The sequence below is a fragment of the Rana temporaria genome, chromosome 2, assembly GCF_905171775.1.
Source record: "Rana temporaria chromosome 2, aRanTem1.1, whole genome shotgun sequence".
NCBI lineage: Eukaryota > Metazoa > Chordata > Amphibia > Anura > Ranidae > Rana > Rana temporaria.
The window spans coordinates 425,848,717-425,873,784 of record NC_053490.1 but is presented as its reverse complement, the minus strand read 5'-3'; the positions used below and the strand labels follow the sequence as shown (position 1 = coordinate 425,873,784).

Sequence of the window (25,068 nt, the reverse complement as noted above, 5' to 3'; positions counted from 1 at the left end):
ACAAATGTTCTTTAATTCTATTCTTAAGAGCTTCAAAAGATCATTGGCATAAACTGAATTTCTGTCTGAATTGCTTACAATTAGAACTCTTTAGGTGTCAATACTACAGTACCATATAGATCTCGGTCACACGTACATCAATAACCTGAGTTTATGAAACATTTAAAGCAGAATTCCACCCCAAAAGTGGAACTTACGGTTTAAGGCCTCCTGACCCCCTGATGTGCCATATTTGGCATAACCTTTTTTTTTTTTCGGGGGGAGCGGGTAACTTGTTTTGACAGGTACCCAGCTCCCATTTCCACTCGGCTGCCTAGGAGATCTGAGCGGAAGTTCTCCTCTCCCCCTTCCTCCAGCCCCATAATCTTTTGGGACACATCACATTTTCAGTGCATTTTCAGTGCTTCTGCCACAGTATACAATACATAAGCTTCTAGGGAAGATTTTTATTTTCAATAATTTAATGCTACTTCAGATTAAAAACCCACACCACGTCCAAACTTGCTAACCTTATCACCATGATTAATCTGTCAATTAGGAATTAGTGAATAGAGCTGCTCAGACTTGGCATTATTATACTGAATCAACTGTATACTGTACCTAAACTAGAAACTACCCAAGCCCTTCTTTTGTACTCACACTACAAATTCTCATTCAAACCCTTTATGGATTAGACACTTCAAATTGCAAAAGCAGAACATTCTCACATGCACACAGCTGGTGATGTTTCTTGTCCAGGCTGATATTCAAAGATATAGCTTATATTCCAAACACTGACATTTTTGCCTGCATTTATCCTGTGTCTTGGTATGGAATGATTAGTCACCCCATTTAAGATATTCCTTCTATGTTCACAAAATGTGAAAAATGTGAGACGGACATAGAGCATACCATATGAGAAAATAATCCCATAGATTACATAGAAAGTTGTCGAATAGAAAATGTTTTTTATTATGTCACATGGTTTCCTTCTTCCATTGTCACATAAATTGACAAGCCCTAAAATTTTACATCTCAAATAACATTTTTGGCTTGAGGAGTTGACATTGCCTCTCTATGGGCTGGTTGATAATATTCCTTACTCTGTTGGGGACAATCAAACTCCTCAATTCCTGTGGTTTTCCAAAAAATTATTTGGGTCTTTCTGGAAGAACTTTTGTCAGAATAGGGCCTTCTAACAGGATTTTCCGATGTTTGTTAATAACGTTCTTGATAACAAAATCCCAAATGTTTTATTGAGCACTAAACATAGTTAATGTATTGCAAGAGTCGGCATCAGAGAACCACTTATCAAGATATGCTTTATGACTTCAGGCCCACTTATTGGTCATGGCAGAGCAATAAATATATATTTTTCCGCCTCCTAACTATTTGTTGCATGGCTCAATTTTCCTCAAGGAAAGGGCATCACAGTTCCAGCCTGCCTCTCTAATGCCGCGTACACACCATCACTTTATGTGATGGAAAAAAATGACGTTTTCAAAAACGTCACTTTAATTGACCGTGTGTGGGGGAAAACGTCATTTTATGTCTTGTAAAAAACGACCAAAAAAAATTCAAGCATGCTTCAATTTTATGTGCCGTTTTTCAAAAGTGCACTTTTTACTTCACAGAAATTGACCGTGTGTAGCAAAAAACGTCGTTTACTAAGACGTTTTTTCATCCACGCATGCCCAGAAGCTACTTATGAAGCGAGCTTCAATGGTAAAACGTGGTGGAACGTAACCTCACTTTGCAAGATCATTGTGAGAAAACGATGGTGTGTAGGCAACTTCGTCTTTGAAAATTGAAGTTTCAAAAACTTCATTTTTTACTTCACAGAAAGTGTCGTTTTTTTTCATCACATAAAGTGATGGTGTGTACGGGGCATAACAGTGTGTACCCAGCTTTAATTACCAGACTAGACCTTTAGATTTAGACTTAAGCTCCATAAACACTATTAGATTTTCTTCAGATTTTTGTCTTCAGATTTACCAAAATCATATAATATGTGGTTAAACCTTAGGAGTATAAATTTGTATGCAATCAAGCAGGTCCTTGCACTATTGTTCTGGTTAATATGAAGATAAAAATCTGCAGAAAATCTAATAGTGTATATGGGGCTTAAGACACAGACAAACGCTTATTCAATTTAGATGCACAGGTCCGTTCAAACAGAGACTGTCTCTGGCTCTTGCCAGTATCCAGCTCTTATTCCTATCAGATGTTGATAAGGTGCCTGTCTGTTTAGGTCAAGCAGTCCTGGATGACTCACAGTATGTCCTCACACACACTGGGGTTGATGTACTAAAGGCAAATAGGTTGTTCATTTTGCAATGTAATTTGCACTTTGCAAGGAAACCCAGAGCTTAGTGAATGTGGTAAGTTTCACTTTGCAAATAATACCCAGCCATGTGCAAGGAAAATAAAAAACAAAATAGTTTTTGCTTGCATATGATTGGATGATAGAAGTCAGCAGAGCTTCATCTTATTCACCAAGTTCTGGGGAATATTTCCTTGCAAAGTTCAGATTCCTTTGCAGACTGAACTGCCTATTTGCCTTCAGTAATTCAACTCCAGTGTCTCAGCAACAACTGTCTCCACAGGATTTTCCGACGTGAATTGTGTGATGACAGGCTGTTGTCGGAAAATCCGACCATTTATATGCTCCATGGGACAATTGTGGTCAGATTTTCCACCAACAAATGTTGGATAGCATGCTTTAAAATGTTCTGCCAACAAATGTGTGTTGTTGGATGACAGTATCCGATCATATGTACAGACGTCTTTTGGAAAAACTCCAAAGTACAAACATGCTCAGAAGCAATGCTCATCATAACACAACATTAGTAGAAGTTGCCCTAAGGGTGGCGCTAAAGAGCTGAAAAACCATGTCGTTTCATGTTTGTTGGCTGACAATTCTTTTCCGTTTGTATGCAAGACAAGTTCATGGCCAACGCCCTTCGGACAAAAGTACTACGCTTTGTTCGCAGAAAATCCAATCGTGTGTACTAGGCTAGAGACTGTAGGCAAAACCTCTCTCTATCTAATTGAAATCCACTCTTCAGCTGTATCTTCTGATTGCTCAGACACCCTTTCACTGCCAGAACTATCAATTCTCCAAGCTTAGTGCATTTTCAGTGCTTCTGCCACAGTATACAATACATAAGCTTCTAGGGAAGAGTTTTATTTTCAATAATTTAATGCTACTTCAGATTAAAAACCCACACCACGTCCAAAATTGCTAACCTTACCACCATGATTAATCTGTCAATTAGGAATTAGTGAATAGAGCTGCTCAGACTTGACATTATTATACTGAATCAACTGTATACTGTACCTAAACTAGAAACTACCCAAGCCCTTCTTTTGTACACTACAAATTCTCATTCAAACCCTTTATGGATTAGACACTTCAAATTGCAAAAGCAGAACATTCTCACATGCACACAGCTGGTGATGTTTCTTGTCCAGGCTGATATTCAAAGATATAGCTTATATTCCAAACACTGTAATTTTTGCCTGCATTTATCCTGTGTCTTGGTATGGAATGATTAGTCACCCCATTTAAGATATTCCTTCTATGTTCACAAAATGTGAAAAATGTGAGACGGACATAGAGCATACCATATGAGAAAATAATCCCATAGATTACATAGAAAGTTGTCGAATAGAAAATGTTTTTTATTATGTCACATCGTTTCCTTCTTCCATTGTCACATAAATTGACAAGCTCTAAAATTTCTTACATCTCAAATAACATTTTTGGCTTGAGGAGTTGACATTGCCTCTCTATGGGCTGGTTGATAATATTCCTTACTCTGTTGGGGACAATCAAACTCCTCAATTCTTGTGGTTTTCCAAAAAATTATTTGGGTCTTTCTGGAAGAACTTTTGTCAGAATAGGGCCTTCTAACAGGATTTTCCGATGTTTGTTAATAACGTTCTTGATAACAAAATCCCAATTGTTTTATTGAGCACTAAACATAGTTAATGTATTGCAAGAGTCGGCATCAGAGAACCACTTATCAAGATATGCTTCATGACTTCAGGCCCACTTATTGGTCATGGCAGGGCAGAGCAATAAATATATATTTTTCCGCCTCCTAACTATTTGTTGCATGGCTCAATTTTCCTCAAGGAAAAGGCATCACAGTTCCAGCCTGCCTCTCTGAGGCCCCATACTCACGAGCAAACATGTCTGCTGAAACTGGCCCGCAGGCCAGTTTCAGCAGACATGTTTGGTCGTGTGTGGGCGCGAGCGGGCCGAATTCCAGCAAACATTTGCCCGCCGGGCCTTTTCCCAGCAGACAAATATTCCTGGACTTGTTTTAAAACAGTCCGCTGGAATTCTGCCCGCTCGGACATGTACGGTCGTCAGTACAGACCTACCGTACATGTCCAGGCGCCCGCCGTCCCTCGCATGCGTCGAATGACTTCGACGCATGCGTGGAAGCATTTTAAAGGCGGGCCGCCCACGTCGCCGCGTCATTGTCGCGGCGACACCGCGTCATCGACGCGGCGACACCGCGGACACGCCCCGCGTATTGTTTACGCGCGGACTTCTGTACGATGGTGTGTACAACCATCGTACAGAAGCCCTCTGGCAGACATGTATGGTGGAAACGGTCCGACGGACCGCTTTCACCATACATGTTTGGTCGTGAGTACCCGGCCTAACAGTCCCTGCTGTCAAAATACAATAGCACATACAATAGTGGGGGGAGATCCCTGCATTCACATCGCTTATGTGAATACAGGATTCTATTAAGGTTTTTTTTTCATACAGCCTGCTGGTTCAATGAAAAAAAACTCACAGTGTGTACCCAGCTTTAATTACCAGACTAGACCTTTAGATTTAGACTTAAGCCCCATAAACACTATTAGATTTTCTTCAGATTTTTGTCTTCAGATTTACCAAAATCATATAATATGTGGTCAAACCTTAGGAGTATCAATTTGTATGCAATCAAGCAGGCCCTTGCACTATTGTTCTGGTTAATATGAAGATAAAAATCTGCAGAAAATCTAATAGTGTATATGGGGCTTAAGACACAGACAAATGCTTATTCAATTTAGATGCACAGGTCCGTTCAGACAGAGACTGTCTCTTGCCAGTATCCAGCTCTTATTCCTATCAGATGTTGATAAGGTGCCTGTCTGTTTAGGCCAAGCAGTCCTGGATGACTCAGGCCACGTACACACGGTCGGACAAAACCGATGAGAATGGACCGAGGTTCAGTTTCATCGGTCCAAACCGACCATGTGTATAGCCTATCGGTCTGTTTTCCTTCGGTCCAAAATTTTAAAACATGCTTCAAAATCGAACCGATGGACCGCTGCCCGATCGGTCCAAACCGATGGTTAGTACAGAAAGCATGCTCAGAATCAAGTCGACGCATGCTTGGAAGCATTGAACTTTGTTTTATTCAGCACGTTGTGTGTTTGACGTCACCGCGTTCTGACCCGATCAGTTTTTGGAATGATGGTGTGTACGCACATCAGACCATCAGGCCACTTCAGCGGTGAACCGATGGAAATTCTTTGCCGTTTGTATGCAAGACAAGTTCATGGCCAACGCCTTTCGGACAAAAGTACTATGCTTTGTTCGCAGAAAATCCAATCGTGTGTACTAGGCTATATAGACTGTAGGCAAAACCTCTCTCTATCTAATTGAAATCCACTCTTCAGCTGTATCTTCTGATTGCTCAGACACACTTTCACTGCCAGAACTAGCAATTCTCCAAGCTTAGTGCATTTTCAGTGCTTCTGCCACAGTATACAATACATAAGCTTCTAGGGAAGATTTTTATTTTTTATAATTTAATGCTACTTTAGATTAAAAACCCGCACCACGTCCAAACTTGCTAACCTTACCACCATGATTAATCTGTCAATTAGGAATTAGTGGATAGAGCTGCTCAGACTTGGCATATTTGCTCAGTTACTTTGGGATTCAATAATTACATATAGAGCAATACTGAGTCCCAAAACAGACAAATGTTTGTATTTTTACTCAGAAATATTTAATTCATAAACAGTGTTTACTATTTGCTCTAGACTGTTTCGGCACCTGCATGTGAAGTGTGTACTTGTTTACACATTAATATTAATAAAAATGAATCGCTTAGCCTTAATATGCTAATAAATACAGAAATGTTAACGTGTTAATTAATATGTTTAGATTATACCATCAATTTCTTGTCCTCTTGGAAGTGGGCATCTACAAACATCTTCCCAACAGCATACGGAAGTGCATTCTCAATATAATTTACACATCTGTCCCATCGAGCTGCCAAAGAATTTGTTCCCAAGAGAACCTGCATCATGAAGAAATTAGACACTTAATATTCCTAAATGATTAAAGACAGTTTCTGAAGTTCTATGAAACATCATGCTATTGTATATCTATTGAGATGAGTCAGTGCTGATTTTTCTTTGTTGTAAAGATACATTGCTCATCTTGAATTAAAATGTATTTCTGAAATAAAATAAAAATAAAAAAACATAATCAGCAAAGCCCTACAATAAATGCATGTTTTGTCTTTTCATTACCTTATACATACAAAATAATACCTATTGATTCTGCCAAAAATCTAGGGAGTTTCCCCTTTCTGTACTGAGCTAACAACTCTGTCTTTGCTGCACTGAAATCTCAAACAGCATTGTCAGTTCTCCTTTGACGGACTGCAGAACATGTCCACTACTTCTGGAGTCCAGCAGGGAAAACCTCAAATGGGGCTGACAAAACTGCTTGGCATTTCAGGGCAGCGGAGGCAGTGATGTGAGCTATAACAAAATATGGGAAAGCTCACTGGTTTTCTTTTAGAATAAATGAGTATTCTTCTGTTCTGCAGTGTTTTATGAAAGAAAACACAAGAAAGTATGTTGCATGTTTTTTGTTCACATACACTTCAAGGCAATCAAGTGTAACAGAAAAAATAAAAGCCATTTGAGCAGCCATTTGAGCAGCTTAACTGTACAACGCCACAATCGTACATTTCTGGTCAAATGAATGTTGGATGACTAGTAGTAATAGTTTATAAATATAATTATTACTGTCAAACAACATTAGAATTCTTTTATAGCTTGTAGGCGGAACATTCGACTGGAAATGTACGATTGTGGCTTCATACAGTTTAGCTGTTCCGTCGAATCTTCTTAGAACATTCGACAGACACCATGAGCCTTCAATGACAGATTTGACCTTAATTAATTCGGATTTTCGGACTAATGCATTTTTTAACTAAACAAAATAAATAAAAACAAATTTCGGGAGTAACTAAACAATAACATTTTTCGGATGAAAACAAAATTCCGAAACAAAATATTTCAGTGTGCACATGTCTAGTATTCATACCCCTTGAAATGTTGTCATCTTACAACCCAAAATGTAAATGTATTTTTAGTGGCATTTTGTGTGATAGACCAACACAAATAGATCAATCACAATATGGCACATAATTGTGAAGTGGAAGCAAAATGATGAATGGTTTTCAATTTTTTTTTACAAATAAATATCTGAAAAGTGTGGCGTGCATTTTTATTCAGCCACCCTAAATCAATACTTTGTAGAACCACCTTTCGCTGCAATTATAGCTGCAAGTCTTTTTGGGTATGTCTCTACCAGCTTTTCACATCTAGAGAGTGACTTTTTTGCCCATTCTTCTTTACAAAATAGCTCAAGCGAATAGTTTAAACGCACGCTACACTTTTCAGATATTTATTTTAAAAAAAAATTGAAAACCATTCATCATTTTCCTTCCACTTCACAATTATGTGCCACTTTGTGTTGGTCTATCACATAAAAGACAGCATGTATTGTAATGTAATTTAATGACAAAATGTGGAAAAATGTCAAGGGGTATGAATACTTTTTGAAAGCACTGTAGCTAAATAGTCCATGGCTTCCCTTTTTTAATAAACTTCTAAAGCATACTTTATCCCAATAGTGCTAGTACTTTAAGAGAATGATATGCAACTACATGCAACAATGTATAAAGGATCAGCAATGGCTGCTTTTATAGTCTATAAAAAGCAAATTAAAAAAGCAAAATGCCATAAAAGCAAAGAAAAAACTGACAATCAATAGACAAAAACATAACAAGTGAAATGAAGGTAGGCATATGTCATCATTCCACACTTAAAGGGGTTGTAAAGGTTTGTTTTTTATTTTTTTTAAATAGGTTCCTTTTAGCTAGTGCATTGTTGGTTCTCTTACCTTTTCCTTCGATTTCCCTTCTAAATTTCTCACTTCCTGTTTTTCCTCAGTAAGCTTGCCCCCATCATCCGAGCTGTTCTGGCTGGGGATTAGTCAGCCAGAACAGCTTACTGGGGAGAAACAGGAAGTGAGAAATTCAGACAAAGAAAACAAAGAAAAAAAAACATTTAGAAGGGAAATCGAAGGAAAAGTGAACCAACAATGCACTAGCTTAAAGGGGTTGTAAAGGTAAAAAAAAAATCCCTTAATAGCTTCCTTTACTTTAGTGCAGTCCTCCTTCACTTACCTCATCCTTCGATTTTGCTTTTAAATGTTATTTCTTCTGAGAAATCCTCACTTCCGGTTTTTCTGTCTGTAACTCCACACAGTAATGCAACACTTTCTCCCTGGTGAGGAGAAAGCCTCTTGAGGGGGGAGGGGTCAAGCAGGAGGGTCAGGACGCTATCTATTTTGCAGATAGAGAAAGGAGCTGTGTGTTAGTGGGCGTCCTGATACTCCTGCTTGCCCCCTCAAGAGGCTTTCTCCACACCAGGGAGAAAGCCTTGCATTACTGTGTGTAGTTACAGACAGAAGTGAGGATTTCTCAGAAGAAATAAGGACATTTAAAAGCAAAATCGCAGGATGAGGTAAGTGAAGGAGGACTGCACTAAGGTAAAGGAAGCTATTTAGGGAATTTGTTTTTATTTTTACAACCCCTTTAAAGGAACCTATTTAGAAAATAAAAAACAAACTTTTACAACCCCTTTAATAGTTGAATTTGTTTCTAGCCAACACGTTCAAGGTCATATACTTCTGCTTAGTACCTCATAAACACAGGTTAAAAAAAGAATCTCAAGTAATGCTTTTGATACTTCAAATCTTAATTTTTCTTACCCGTGCATACTCTAGTTGTCTATACTGAAACTTTCTACCAAGATTTGAAATTCTTGAATACACAAATTTCCATATTAGGTAGTTGGCAATAGTCCTTGAAATATAATAGAAACAAAAATCAGTGTGACCTGAATATCGGTTACTTCCTTATTTTTTCCTTTATCATTATTATTAGTTTTTTTTTATCAGCGTATCATTTTAACATGTGGGCTGCATTATGTAACTAAGACATTTACATAAACTGTAAGTGAAGAAAAGAAAAGCTTTTCGCTGATAAGTGAAACGTAATAAATCAGTACCCTTGAATATAAATGGTTTGGAAAAAGATAAAGTCCTATTTTTTTTAAAAAGCATTACCATACATCCAAAGTTGTGATGGTCAAAGCATGTCCCAAATCCAGTTATGATGTGGTATACAAACCTCATAAAAGGAAAAAAAAATGTATCTACCCTGACAGAAGTTTTTTTTTTTTTCGTTCAACGCAGCAGACTGAACATAAAAAAAAAACCTGAAAGATCGTTATACTAACTTCCCCTAGCCAGACCATACAGATCAGATGCAGGTTGGATGCTGGTTTTCCAGCATGCCTGTTTGAAATAAGCCAGTCATGTAGAATAGACATGGGTCGAAAGTCTGTGCTAAACTGTCCAATTTCTGATGATTTTGAGCCTGTGTGCACAAGGTCTACGGCAATTCCTCCTCCATAATTGGCTCAGATGCTTCCCCTTTTCAAAACTGCATCTCACAGTGGAAGGGTTTCAACAGCAGAGGCAGTGCTGTCAATCCGGTAAGAAATGGACAGAGCTAGGTAGGCCAGTTGCTGATTTACAAGCTACAGACTTTAAATCAACAGGAACAACAACATGTTGATATCATCCCACTGCAGTGCACACAGTCTGCATGACGGTGAAATTGCTGCTCTGAATTCATTATCAATTCAGCAGTGTTGTCACCCCTACAGGAAGCTGTACAAGTTAACATTCACTAGCATTATCAACGGGTATTTGTAAAAATTAGCAGGGCGACCAAAAACAAGAGGAATACTTCTACTTTACATTCAAACTTTTTGTTAGGTCAATTTAGGATTATAGTCCAAACATTTAAAATTGAAGATTCCAGAATAGCGTTCAAATGGTACAATATGGAAACACAAGATTTGGAAGCCTCATCATAGCAGACAATACATATTAAAATATGTCAGTAGGTTTAATAACATAACATCCAAAAGAATACTGACTTATTTTGAAACCAGGGTACCTGGAGTCAGAACCTAACTTCTAATAGCTGTGGACTAAAGATAGAGGAAAGAATTGAGCAAAAGTAAATAGAAAAGAAATGGAGAACATGGGGTACAAATGTTTGACCTGGAGACCTCAAACAATATTTATATCAATCTGTAGATCACATAGATATAGAAACATGATTATACTGGGCCCATGGCTCCCAAACTTTTTCATATTGCTTTCTGGTATCATTTAGAGTACTAGCTATCCTTTCATGGATCAGTACTAGCTATCCTTTCATGGATAATGATCCAAGAGATTTTCTGCTTGGCCTGAGACAGTGAGACTGAAGTCTTTTTCCACAACTTGTCTATAGTTATCTTAGCCTGCAGAAGAATAAAAAAATATCTATCTTTCTAAATTGCAGGGAGAATTCTCTACTGATTCGTTAGTCAGAGCGATTTGAGGGTCTTGCCACACTGATCATCCAGAAACTGGTAAGGATGGCAAACATGGCAAGGCTCTGTCCTGTCAGCAGGGAAGTAGTGGATTTTCTTTCGACCCAAAGAAGGGAATAAATTCCATTACTTCCATTAGTAAGTTTGTAGACGCTGTAACTTTTGCGCAAACCAATCAATATACGTTAATTGGGATTTAAAAAAAAAAAATATGTAGCAGAATACATATTGGCCTAAATTGATGAAAAAATTTGATTTTTAAATTTTTTTATTGGATATGTTTTATAGAAGTTAGTAAAGAATATAGATTGTTTTATTTTTCAAAATTGTCAGTCGTTTTATGTTTAAATTGCAAGAAATAAAAAATGCAGTGGTGATCAAATGCCACCAAAAGAAAGCTCTTCTTGTGGGAAAAGAAGGACATATATTTCATTTATGTACAGCATTGCATGATCCCGCAGTTGACAATTAAAATAACACAGTGCTGTATCACGAAAAATGGGGGTAAATCTTCCGGAGGTCAAGTGGCTAAACAACTGTTATGGATCCTTTCTGTTGCCAAGGGTAGGTATGGGCTTCCCTAAGTTCCCAAAACAATGAGAGTCTGATTTTCTGCAAGGACACCATAAGAAAATGTTGCTTGTCTATCTTGCTTGACAATAGAAAGGTACAGGAGGTGTATTAAAATGTGTAAATTATGGCCCCTGGAATTTAGGCCATCTAAAGAAGAACATCTATGGAAAATTACTGACAGGTACCTGCATTGCAGAGCTGCATTCTGAGTAGTACTTTTATAATACTGTCAGTTTATTTTTGTTTAGCAGTTGAATCTCTGTCTTTTTGATATCATCTGACTTCCTAGTGTTAAAAGATTAAATCCTAAATCTTTATTGCAAAAAAAAAAAAATATGAAATCCTTGCTTTTTTTGCCTTTCCCAGTGTTTTGTGCCACCTACTTACGCAATGCAACAGCATGTTGGGAAGATTAAGCATGTCATTGAGGTTAGTGGCTCAAACCCCAATTTTGTGCTTACAGAAAGAGAGTAACATCAGAACAAGAAAGGCTTATAATTTAAAAATGAAATAAATATGCTTCCATACAGTTTTTATCTTGTTTAAGTTTCTGTTGTTGTTTCGCTTTCCTAACACAACGCTGAGTGAACTGCAAGTGCCCAGCATGACTGCCCGCTGTTTACCTTTTTGGACGCCTATTAGAGCCTATGGCTCTAATCAGGTGCTTCCAAAAATACCCAGCCGCTGTAATTTAGGTGCCCGGCAACCGAAAAGGGGCCCGGGCAGGTGAATAGGGGGTGGCAGAGGCGACCATAGATAGATAGATTCATGCAATGCATGAATCTATCCATGGTGATAGACAGGAGGTAGGAGAGAGGGCGCGGCACCTATGTGCCCGTTATGGACGCACCGCCACTGAGAGAAATAAATATTTTCTGCACTCACAGGGCTTTTAAGGAATAAAACATGGGCAAATGTACATGTATTGCAGGGATTATACTGTTTCTTTTTTTTTGTTATGCATTTTAAATATAATATGCAGTCCCATATATGCAGTACAGTCCCATATATATATTTTTTTTACCTCCCAATAATACTAAAATCACTCACAATAACTAGATTAAAACTCAATACACGCCAGTAAGGTTTTGTAGCATTCTCTGTAGCTGATAAATACTGATTATACAAAATATTGACCATAAAATGACCCACCACTATATATAGAAAACACTTATTACAGAAATGACTCAGAAAACACTGCGCGTAAATGTAAAAATATGTTTACGGATGCAGCAAGGGCAAACAGTAAGGAGAGGTGAAAAGCAAGTCCCAACAGATACAGCTATTTTTTATTGTGTTTTATCCCCTGGATGGCTGGAGCAACATATACTGCTAAAGGAAAGGATTCCGCACTTCACAGGAATTCCTCTAATCCTAAATGAAATGTCTTGTATTGCTGTGAAACACATTGAATTGACATCTGACGAGATTGTGAATTTCCATTAATCTCCAGCTACTGCTAAGTGTCCTATATCCCACACCTCTTAGAGCTGTCACAAGCTACCAATCATAAATTGTTCAAGAGAGTCTTGTTGTGCTTACCGCAAAAAGGAATTTTATACCACTTAGACATCCTATTTGTGTGTAATGAGATCTATTAATAAAAATAACAAACTCTCCCATAAAAAGTAGTAAACAGTAATTGAGAAAAACACAAAAGCAGCCCACAAACACATAGTTTACTCCAAACCTACAGTAATAGACTTTCATTATTATTGTAAGTTTTACAATGGGCCAAATTCTCAAAAGAGATACGCAGACTTAACTCCATTTTTCTAATTTTACACGGCGCGTATATTTGCGCGCGATCGTCAAAACGACTTAAGCAAAGATTTCCGTATTTTCAGCCGTACTTAAATTAGTTACACCTGCGCATTCCCGGGCGCAAATTACGCTAGGCTCGCCGCTGTTTTTGATAGGCAAAGATGCAAATGAGGGAGTTAGGGCGATTCTCAGAATTAAGTGTGGGCGCCGTATTTTCCGCCCTGTGCGCACCTGTTAGTTTTTCTGACTAAATTTCCACATTATAAAACCAGCCCTAATTTTACACATGCTGTGGAAGGGATTGCAGAAGGAAGTGACTAGAGGTTACAGCTCTAGTTGTGAAGGTTTATTTTGAAAAATGCCAGGACCAGCAATGATTTTGACGGCACTTGCTGCCTTACAGGCACAAAGGAGGAGGAGGGCACAGAGGAGGAGGATGAGGGCACAGGCGCGTGTTTATCGGCCACGCCGTGATATTTGGCAAATGCCAGTTTATGAGGTCATTGGCAACTACCGATTTGATAGGGAGGCCATCCTGGAGATCACCCAACTCCTTCATGATGATCTAATTGCCCAAACCCTACGTTCCCATGCCCTGACACCTCTTGAAAAAGTTATGGCAACCCTCCATTTTCTATCGAGTGGCTCATTCCAGCGAGCATCTGGAGGTGTGGCTGGGATGGTGCAGTCAACCATGAGTAAATGCCTACATCAGGTGGTCCCTGCCATACTGCGGCGCATGAGCCACCAGTTTGTCATGCCCACCCAGGAGGACCAGCGTGTGCAAGCAATGACAGACTTTTACAATATTGCTGGCTTTCCTAAGATCATCGGGGCGATTGACTGCACCCATGTGGCACTCCAGCCCCCCCATGATACTGAACACCTGTTCAGAAACAGGAAAGGCTGGCATTCAATCAATGTCCAGATGATCGTAGATGCACATGGCCTCATCTGGCACGTTTGTGCCAAGTTTCCCGGCTCGTGCCATGATAGTTTCATACTAAGGCAGACCAAGATCTACAGAGACTTTGAGATGAACATGTATGGAGACAGCTGGCTGATTGGTGAGTGACATTGGTGTCAGGTATGCCCCCCCCATGATGGAGACATCACAAGGGGCACATGCATGACTAATATCCTCCTGTCTTTTCCCTTACAGGTGACTCAGGATATGCATTGGGACCCCACCTGATGACCCCCTTTAGGAACCCCCAAACACCCGGAGAACGAAAATACAATGAGGTGCACAGCCAGACCCGGGCTATAGTAGAGCGGACTTTTGGCATGCTAAAGTCACGATTCAGATGCCTGGACAAGACTGGGGGTACACTATTGTATTCCCCAGACTTTGTATGCAAAATTATTGGTGCATGTTGCATACTGCACAATTTTGCATTAAGAAGGGGCATGCATGTGGAGATATCTCCTGACCTAACCCCCCACCCAGGCAACCCCCCCCCCCAAACCCCTCTACCCGGTCTGCTGAGGGCCAGGCAATCAGGAGACAACTGTCTGAAGGCATCTTTGCCCAGTAAATGCCTCCTAATACTATTTTTGTTTTTGATTTGCCAAGACCAAATCACAGAGATTATGTGACCTTTAAATCTTTATTTTGGTAAATAAATGCACATTATTTATATGCCAAAGAGAATGTTTATTTTTATTTACAAAACGCACATTAATTATCTCACAATGAGAATGCATGAATGCACGTCACTGTGGTCCCTAGCACAGACACATCACATGCACATAGAATTGGATTAGATCCAAGTACCCCCCCCCCCCCTTTGGTACTTGGGAGCAGTAACGCCCCGCCACGGCTCCAATTATGTCACTGTGCATTCATACACCATTCAGGAACCTAGGATGACTTCTCCCTGGTCCTGGGGATCCCTACTCCACCAAAACTGAGGGTGACACCCTTATGTTTTCAGGAATGCCATCCCCCCACATTCACACATCATTCACACACATATACCAAATCATAAGTACAGTGTAAAAAAAAAAAAAAAAAAGTACCCCTGCAAATTAGGGATGTTGCCGAGTGCTCCTTCTGGGCTGCCCACGGGCACGGGCACGGTCACGGGGACGGGCACGGGGACGGCCACGGGGACGGCCACGGCCAACTGGGGGATCTTCACGGGGGGGGTCTGTGCAGGGGAGGGAGTATTTTCAGGGGGGGGGGTCTGTGCAGGGGAGGGAGTATTTTCAGGGGGGGGGACTGTGCAGGGGAGGGAGTATTTTCAGGGCGGGGGGACTGTACAGGGGAGGAAGCAGCCTCCCCTGGTGTCTGTCCTCCTGCTGGCCTTCCCTCCAAGGCAACGGCTATCCTTGTCAGACAGGAAGTTATGTCAGCCGTATTGGCCTGCACAGCCCGGGTATTGGCCTGCACAGCCTGGGTGAGGGCAGTCACCTCCTGGGCCACACCTGTTGTGGCGTTCCTCAGGTCCCACAAACAGGTGATGACCCCCACGGAGTTGGTGGCCACGTCACCCAGTGACTCCCTCATTGCACCCAGGCTGCGCTCCACCTTACTCATAGTTTTTTGTATTGCAGACAGACTGCGGGTCTGCCGGACATTGTCCCTCAACAGACTGACCGGCAGACGCACCAACCCCCCCCTGTTTTCAGGGGTCGGCATCCTACTTGCCCCTGAGGCTTGTGGCCTTGGAGGAGGAGTTGGAGTGAGCCATGGGTGCTGCTGCATGTTGGAGGAGGGTTGGAAGGGGCGACCCATGATGGTGGCCTGACTTCTGGGCGCCTGTGGGGTTCCCTCAGGGGATGATTCAAAGGTCATATCTTGGCCCATCATTATTTCCTGCCCAATCAGAATATTGTCATCTTCCTCCCCCTCATCCTCCTCCCACTCAACATCCAAATTAGGGGAGTTGTGGGCACTCCCCTCCCATGGCGAATCCTGCCCTTCTTGGGACTCTGCATGAGCCTGTCTTGGGGGTGGTGCAGCAGCCTGCCCTGATGGGCCTGCAACCTCCTGCCCTGATGGGCCTGCAACCTCCTGACCTGATGGGGCTGCCACCTCCTGGGCTGATGGGGCTGCCACCTCCTGGGCTGATGGGGCTGCCACCTCCTGGGCATCTGGGGAGGACACAAAACAATCACAGGTTGTTGGATCCATACACTTGGCACATCTTCCCTTCCCCCACCCACACATGCTAATCACCAGATAGAAATTCCCAAAAATTACCTGTCCTCATAAGAGGATCATTGTCAAAGCCAGGCAGGCCCACCACCTGCTGTGGGTGGAAACACTGGGCCACTGCCCATTCCTCCTCACTCATCCTGACTGGGCAGGGTCCCCCTCCTCCAGTGCCCCTGGTATGGGCATGCAGCGTTGCCAGCTTGTTCCGGGACACGCTCCTCAAGTCATTTATTTTTTTTTGAACTCCAGCGATGGTCCTGGTCTCCCCCCCCCCCGCCGCATTGATCCGATCGGTGATCTTTTGAAGGATCTCCTTCCTCCTGGCCGGGGTGGTGGTGTGGCTCTCAGGGCCATGGAGAAATCGCCCAAATTTAATGACGCCCTGAGCAAGTATATGCTTCTCTGCCGGTGAAAAATTTAGCTTCCTGCGCTTGGGAGCCATGACAGACAACACCCAGCAACAGGGAACTCAGCCAACAAACAAACAACAATACACACACACACCAAAGAAAATACAAACAAGCCAAAATAAAAAATAGACAGACAGCTACTATTAATTAGAAAACAAACAGGCAAAAAAGGAAAACAAAAAATATAAACAAAACCCCAAAAAAAATATTAGGACAAACAAACAGGCAAACAATCAAAACAAAAAACAAATTAGCAAAAACAAACACCAACTATACCCTCCAACTCCACAAACACTTTTCTCACAAAACAATCTTACCAACAAACACTGACAAACGTTCAAAGCAGAAGCAACTTGCTTTAGGAAGGGAACACAGGGAAATACTTTTGCAATTGAAGTGTGTTTGACTGGGGCTATTTAGACACAGGGCGATCTTCAAACTAAGTACGCTTGGCCTTTTACCTATCTCACTGATTGCGCTGACCAAAGTTCTGCACATGCGCATTGAGGTCCAGATTCGTGCGCGCATGCGCAGTACGGCCGGCACTTCATTTGCATGGGGTCATGGCTCATTACAATGAAGCACGCCCACTTCATTCCCACTTGCCATAACCACGCCTTAGGCATTGAAACTTAAGTTAAGGATGGCGCAGTTTTGTGCGCAAATGCACTGAGAATACGGTAGTTACGACACCAACTTAGGGCGCCGTAACTTAAATGACATAAGTTAGATAATCCTAAATTTACACATGGTTTGGAGAATTTGGCCCAATGTTTTTAAATATGGTATATGTGAATGTATTCAGCCTGATTTCTATCATCTTATCAACCTGTTAAAATCTCTGTTGTTTAATACACTATAGTCTGCAGCACCGCCAGAATACATTATAGCCTGCAGCACTGATGGAGCCGGGAAAATCCAACAGGGAGGTGGTACAGAAATTGATCCGTACTAGATTGACTTTTGTACAACCTCCCTGCCCATACATGGTTAAAAATTTGGCCAATCCCTATAGAAGTGGATGAATTTCAATCCATGTATGGCCAGCTTAATATCTATTATAGTTCAACTACAGCAGGGGTCTCCAAACTTTTTAAACAGAGGGCCAGTTTACTGCCCTTCAGACTGTGGCTAGTAGGTCAGTGGCAGTAAAAAAAAAAATTATTACATAGTATTGGTAGTCAGTAGGAGGTGGAATAGTGCCCTATAAAAGGTATTTGTTATAGGAATAATGCCTAATTGTTGCTGTCAGTGGGAGGAAAAATACCCCATCATTGGTGTCAGTGGGAGAGATAGTATTCCATTATTGGTATCAGTGGGAGGAATAGTACCCCATCGTCCATATAAGTGGGAGAAATAGTGTTTTATATCTGTAGGAGGAATTCCTAAGGGCCAGATAAAGGCATGCAAAGGGCCACATTCGGCCCTGGGGCCGCAGTTTGGAGACCACCGAACTACAGGTTGGAGTTATATGCTTGTTAACTGTAGGGGATGAGGAAAAATGTGTAAGGCCCTGTACACACGATCAGTCCATCTGATGAAAACGGACTGGAGGCTGAAGTCTGATGGTCTGATGTGCCTACACACCATCATTTCAAAATCCGATCGAGTCCAATGCGGTGACGTAAAACACAACGACGTGCTGAAAAAACGAAGTTCAATGCTTCCAAGCATGCGTTGACTTGATTCTGAGAATGTGCGGGTTTTGAACCGATGCTTTTGCGTACTAACCATTGGTTTCGACCGATCGGTCAGGCGTCCATCAGTCCGATTTTAAAGCAAGTTCTAAAACTGAAGGACAAAAGTCTGATGGGCCATACACATGGTAGGTTTGGACTGATGAAACTGAACCTCAGTCCGTTTTCATCAGTTTGGACTGAGCGTGTGTACAAGGCCTTATACTTGCCTAACTCCTTGAAATTGCAAGCTATGAAGCTCTCCTCTTTTACAGGCCCTGCATTGTAGTTGATGATATCATTTTGCCACTGTGGTCTGAAGAGCCTTAAAGTGGTTGTAGAGGCTGAAGATTTTTTACCTTCGTACATTCTATACATGAAGGTAAAAAACCTTCTGTGTGCTGCTCCCCCCACAGCCCCCCTAATACTTACCTGAACCACTTTTGATCCAGTGATGTGCACGAGAGACTCAGCTGTCCCGGGACTCCTTCTCCTTATTGGCTGAGACAGCAACAGGTACCCATTGGCTCCCACTGCTGTCAATCACAGCCAATGAGCAAATGAGGAGGGTGCGGGGGAGAGCCGTGGCTATATGTGTCTTATGGATGCATAGAGCAGAGGCTCTGGAGTGAGCATGCAGCGGCAACCCCAGGGAAAGTGGCTTTCTCTGGGGGAACTGCTCAAGGGGGAGGAGCTAGGAACACCAGCAAGGGACCCGAAAAGAAGGGGATTGGGGCTGCTCTGTGCAAAACCACTGCACAGAGCAGGTAAGTATAACGTGTTTGTTATTTAAGAAAAACAAGCTTTAATGTCATTATAAAGAAGAGGTTTTAGGGGACCAGATGCAAAGATGTGAAAGGTATAAGGTAAGTATTTCACCTGATCATTTACCCCCTAGAGTTAATAAGCATCAAAATTGGATTATACCTCAAAAAAATCGGATTTTAAAGGCAATAGAAAATCAAAAAATTATATATTATACTTATGTAGAGTATTATGTCTTTTCATGTAATTTTTTGTAATAAACATTTATATTTTTCTATATAATTTTTTGATTTTCTATTGCCTTTAAAATACAATTTTTTTTAGGTATAATCCAATTTTGATTGAAGAGGGATGATGGCAATATACATGCCAGTCCATGAGAGTCCATGAGGCACGGCGGGGGGGGGGGGGGGGGCACAGCCAAGGTAGTTTTTTTTTTTAATTCTCAAAGTTGATCTTTAAGATCAATATAAGTGATATTTTTAATTGCATATCCGCATTGAACTACATCTGACAGTTTATAACAATTTTTCTGTGACCTTCAAATGTCTTCAAGAATATCCTGGGAGCTACAGTACTGAACGCCCATTGAGACTATGGATGGCAATAGGGGCAAATCAACTGTATACACCAGGGAATGTTGAAACTCCACTGTCGCCCCATTTACATGCAAGAGCTCTTATACTTCTAGCCAAATGTAAGTTTGATAGCTGTGAATAAACACGTATAAAAGAAAAATACGTGTTTATTCACAGCTATCAAACTTACATTTGGCTAGAAGTATAAGAGCTCTTGCATGTAAATGGGGCGACAGTGGAGTCCTCCCACTGTCGCCCCATTTACATGCAAGAGCTCTTATACTTCCAGCCAAATGTAAGTTTGATAGCTGTGAATAAACACGTATTTTTCTTTTATACGGAGTTACGCTATGTGGCCACTTTTCTTTTATTTTCCCTATGCACCACTAATACACTGAGCCAATTGGTTCCGGGATTCCAACATCAGTATAGCTTCCGGCTTACTCCTGGGGACCCATTCCATTTAAGGATCTATCAACCAGTTGGACCTACGCTTCCTGCCAAGGATCGTTGTTTGACAATTGTCATATAAAGCCTTGATTGACCTCTTTTGGCATACGCCACCAGTGGTCAACAAGTTCCGGTAAGCCTGCACTTTTTCCGGTGATGGGATTGTCACGATAAAGAAGTCACGCTTTTTCCAGTTATTCACTTTTTCACTTAAATGATTTGTGGATTTTGATGAACTTTGCTATACACATCGGATTATCACAGCTAGGAGTTTTGTTGGACTCTGCCTTCATATCTGATATCACCTTAGGTGTATCAGACTACGTGCCAATCGGCACTGTCGTCACTCCTCGCTATAGAGGAATTTTCACATGCTTCATAATTTGTGTCTAACATTCATTAATGTTATATGTGTTTTATTTTTTATCATTACACACATTTTGGTATTTTGATATTCATTTATTAATTTTAGCGCTACACATACGTATTCCTCAAAAATAAAGGTAGACAGTGAAAACGGTATTGTCATTTGCAGGGTCATTTTAAACGTTTTTCAATACATCAGTGGTCAGTGAAGAGCTCTTTCACCATAGTGGTAATTTAGTAGGTTTGTTACTGCTAAGCCTTTAGATTAATGGTCACAGTGAGAATAGTGCCTTTACGTGGTTAATTGATTGAAAAAACATCCCCTTACATTAATTGCTACTGATCCCACACTGGTGCCAGGCACCATCAAGCAGTAGACAAATCCACCACTGTCCACTGTTCAAGCTACTCCTAGAAACTTCTGTATGTAATCTAGGGTACTGAAGAACTGAAAAAGGCTGTCAATAGATCAATAGAATACATCAATACACTTACATTAAGACGATCAGACATCAGCATGTAAAACAAAAGCACTTCTGCTCTCGGCCACGACCGGAAGTGATGTACCCCACAGGCTCTGGTCCCTTACGCGTTGCACGACTGTTCACGACACTTTTTACATGCTGATGTCTGATCGTTTTAATGTAAGTGTATTGATATATTCTATTGATTAAAATGATTTGAACGTATTACACTATGGAGCCTCCCTCTTCCCTTTTGTGTTATTGAGAGTGAATACCCCAGGAAAAGTGTCTGCTGCCACCAGGAGCTGCTCAGCCACTGTAGGATAAAAGAGGCTTTATTTTTAAACCAGCTAAGGTGGTGGGGGGCTGGGGGAAATGAGGGCACCCACACTGGATATAGGCACCTGCACATATAAGGATTTCTTTGGATTTGTTGTGGATTATCCTGCACTTTGCCTGTAATTATCATTTGATTTCGGAGTACTTATTGCACAGAGATTTACGTTTGCACCAAGGATTTTTTTGCAAGGAATTACATGGTTTTTTTTGCACAGAGAATACATTTTTGATATACTGTATATATATATATATATATATATATATATATATATATATATATATATATATATATATATATATATATATATATATATATAATTGTTTTCATATATTATTTTCTTTCACACATTCTATATTTATTTTTGGAATCTGATATTGTGGAACTGCTTGCGTTTTGGACACTATTTTGCACGTTTTAACCTTTTTTTGGCACCTGTTTGGAGAATTTGCAGTATTTTGCACTATTTACACATTTTTGCATATTTGCACATGATTGTTTGCACAATAGGAGTTTTAAATGTTATTGGTATTATTGTCAGTTTAGTATGTCTGACTACAGGTAACTGCCAGGTCTACTTTTTTCTATTTATTTCCTGATATTTTTTACTAAACAAGAAATACATACCTCTTGTCTTCAGATTCTAGTATCTTAAACAATTCTTTAAAATATTCTGGTACTCGAACAATCACATTTTCTGATGAGTCAATATCTTTAAGATGTGGATGCACTTTAAAGTCAATTACTTTCTTCAAGTAGCTTAACCAATCAAACTGTAAAAACAGAAAAAGTGAAGCAATTTACGCAAGTTTAATTTAGAGGTCTTTTTTTTTAAACTATGTTTTTTGCCACGCAATAGTGAATCCCACTACCACTCAAGTGATACTGTGTTAATTTTAATGTCATTAAAGGGGATGTAAAGGTTTGTTTTTTATTTTCTAAATGGGTTCATTTAACCACTTGCTTACTGGGCACATATACCCCCTTCCTGACCAGAGGACTTTTTGCAATTCGGCACTGCGTCGCTTTAACTGACAATTGCGCGGTCGTGCGACGTGGCACCCAAACAAAATTTACGTCCTTTTTTTCCCACAAATAGAGCTTTATTTTGGTGGTATTTGATCACCTCTGCGTTTTTTTTTTTGCGCTATAAACAAAAATAGAGCGACAATTTTGAAAAAAAAAAATATGTTTTACTTGTTGCTGTAATAAATAGCTCAATTTTTTTTTAATTTTTTTTTCTCAGTCTAGGCCAATACGTATTCTACATTTTTGGTAATAATAAAAAATAAAAAAAAATCGCAATAAGCGACTGGTTTGCGCAAAAGTTATAGCGCCTATAAAAATGGGGACAGAATTATTATTATTTTTATTTTATTTTTTACTAGTAATTGCAGCGATCTGCGATTTTTATCGGTACTGCGACATTATGGCGGACACATCGGACACTTTTGACACATTTTTGGCACCATTCACATTTATACTGCGATCAGTGCTATAAATATGCACTAATTACTGTATAAATGTGACTGGCATTGAAGGGGTTAACACTAGGGGGTGAGGAAGGGGTTAAATGTGTACCCTGCATAGTGTTACTAACTGTGGGGGAAGGGGACTGACTGGGGGAGGTGACCGATCTGTGTCCCTATGTACAAGAGACACAGATCGGTCTCCTCTCTCCCTGACAGGACATGGATCTGTGTGTTTACACACACAGATCCATGTCCTTCTCTCTGTAACCGCCGATCGCGGGAGCCTGACGGACATCGCGGCCGCCAGGCACGCGCACCGGCATCCCAGTGATGCGGTGGGCGCGCTCGCGCGCCCCCCAGTGGCCAGGAGGAGCGGAGGCCATAAAAACACGGCCTCCCAGAGATTTAGAGCCACCCCGCGGCCGTATAAAGTTGTGCGGCCGTCGGGAAGTGGTTAAGCTAGTGTATAGTTGGTTCACTAACCTTTTCCTTCGATTTACCTTCTGAATGTTTTTTTTTCTTTGTCTGAATTCCTCACTTCCTGTTCCTCCTCAGTAAGCTTTCCCCCATCATCCGAGCTGTTCTGGCTGGAGGTTAGTCAGCGTGCTCGCCCCCTCCCCTGGTTGGGACTACATCCCTGTGGGGAGATACTGTGAACACAGAATCTCCCCGCAGAGATGTAGTCCCAAGGGAGGGGGCAAGCACACTGACTAACCCCCAGCCAGAACAGCTCGATGGATGGGGCAAGCTCATGCCTTGTACACACGACTGGATTTTCCAATGAAAAAATTCAGACAGGCTCTTTTTATCTGATATTTTGTCCGTGTGACTTTTTCCTTCTGAAATTCCGACGGACTTATATAGAGAACTTCTTTTTTTTCCAACGGACAAAAATTTATATGGGAAAGTCTGTTCGTCTGTATGCAATTACGACAGACTAAAAACCATGCATGCTCAGAATCAAGCAGAAAAGCCAAACTTCATTAATCTCAGGTCGTCGTGCCTGTTGTACGTCACCGCGTTTTTGTCGTAACTCCATCGGATAATCCGTCGGACTTTATTCCAACGGACAGTCCGGTCGTGTGTACAAGACATCACTGAGGTGAAACAGAAAGTGAGAAATTCAGACAAAGAAAAAAAACATTTTGAACGGAAATCGAAGGAAAAGGTATGTGAACCAACAATGCACTAGCTTAAAGGAACCTATTTAGAAAATAAAAAAACAAACCTTTACAACCCCTTTAAGGCACTCCATGACAAATACAAGATGGTGCCTTCTTCTGTGATTCCTATCTCTCTCTTTTCATTTCTCTCTTCTTTCCTCTTCTTTTCCTCTCTTTGATATCTTGTCTATGCTCTCTTGGAGCCCTTTTCTTCCCTTTTTCTTTTTCTCCTTGTTTTTTTTTTCATGTTACTTTGTGTTTATATTATTGCCAGCATTATGTGCGTACAGGGTACTCCCTGGTGTGCTATTTGTTGGGAACGATCATGAACGGTTCACTACTGTGCCTTGATCTTCCCAGATACTTCTGGTGATTTGTTGCAACTGTTGATGTAATGGTCCAAATTGTTTTTCTTACCATCTGTCATATATTGTACTTATAGATTATGGGCTGAGGTTCCTCCGCCCTATATTTTAAAGTCTCTCTTGGACCCATCGTGTCCTCCCATGGCTTAGTATTGGTCAGTCATTGTAATGGGTAGTTTCAACAAGAACAAACTAGGTTAAACATCAAATCACAAGGGTGATATGCATAGTCTATGAATCTGTGGCAATAGTCATAAATTATCTCATACCTGATCAGATTATAGCATGCTGAAATATGACTGACTTTGTGGGTTGCCCTGCTCTGCACACCATCATTTCTCTTGGCCTGCATGGCTTTATTGAATTACCCTTAATAAACTTGACTTGATTGTAGCCATATTAGTCCAATTGTGACAGAGAAAATTGAGTACTGTCCGTGATACTTTTTTTATTTGCACTAACATACAATACAATACTTTGGAAGAAGGGCACATACCCCGAAAGCTTGTCCTTAATAAACTGATATTTACTTTGCTAAAGTACTGGGGCTATTGCCTGCAGCTCGGCTCTGGAGGCTTTAATCAAACAGGGCAGTCAAACAGAAGTCAGTCGGTAGATTGACTTCAGTTCAACCTCAGTGGTGACACCTGGATCAAAATTTGGCCAGTCCCAGCTGAATTTGAAAAGGAATAGTCATTGGTAAATTCAAAGAAGATAGCATAGAGATTATGAAAATATATTGTTATGTGTATTCTTAACTTCAGACT

The 25,068-nt window shown here is 40.7% G+C and overlaps 1 protein-coding gene across 1 annotated transcript in view; it reads right to left on the bottom strand.

Moving 5' to 3' along the window:
* The window catches only part of PHEX (phosphate regulating endopeptidase homolog X-linked), a 262,838-nt gene that overhangs the window by 116,613 nt on the left and 121,157 nt on the right, over positions 1–25,068 (bottom strand). The window contains exons 9-11 of the mRNA XM_040338252.1: positions 21,929–22,074; positions 9,074–9,167; positions 6,171–6,299 (exon numbers count right to left, since the gene is read on the bottom strand). Of these exons, the coding sequence (XP_040194186.1) occupies positions 6,171–6,299; positions 9,074–9,167; positions 21,929–22,074 (369 nt within the window). The remainder of the gene's footprint in view (positions 1–6,170; positions 6,300–9,073; positions 9,168–21,928; positions 22,075–25,068) is intronic.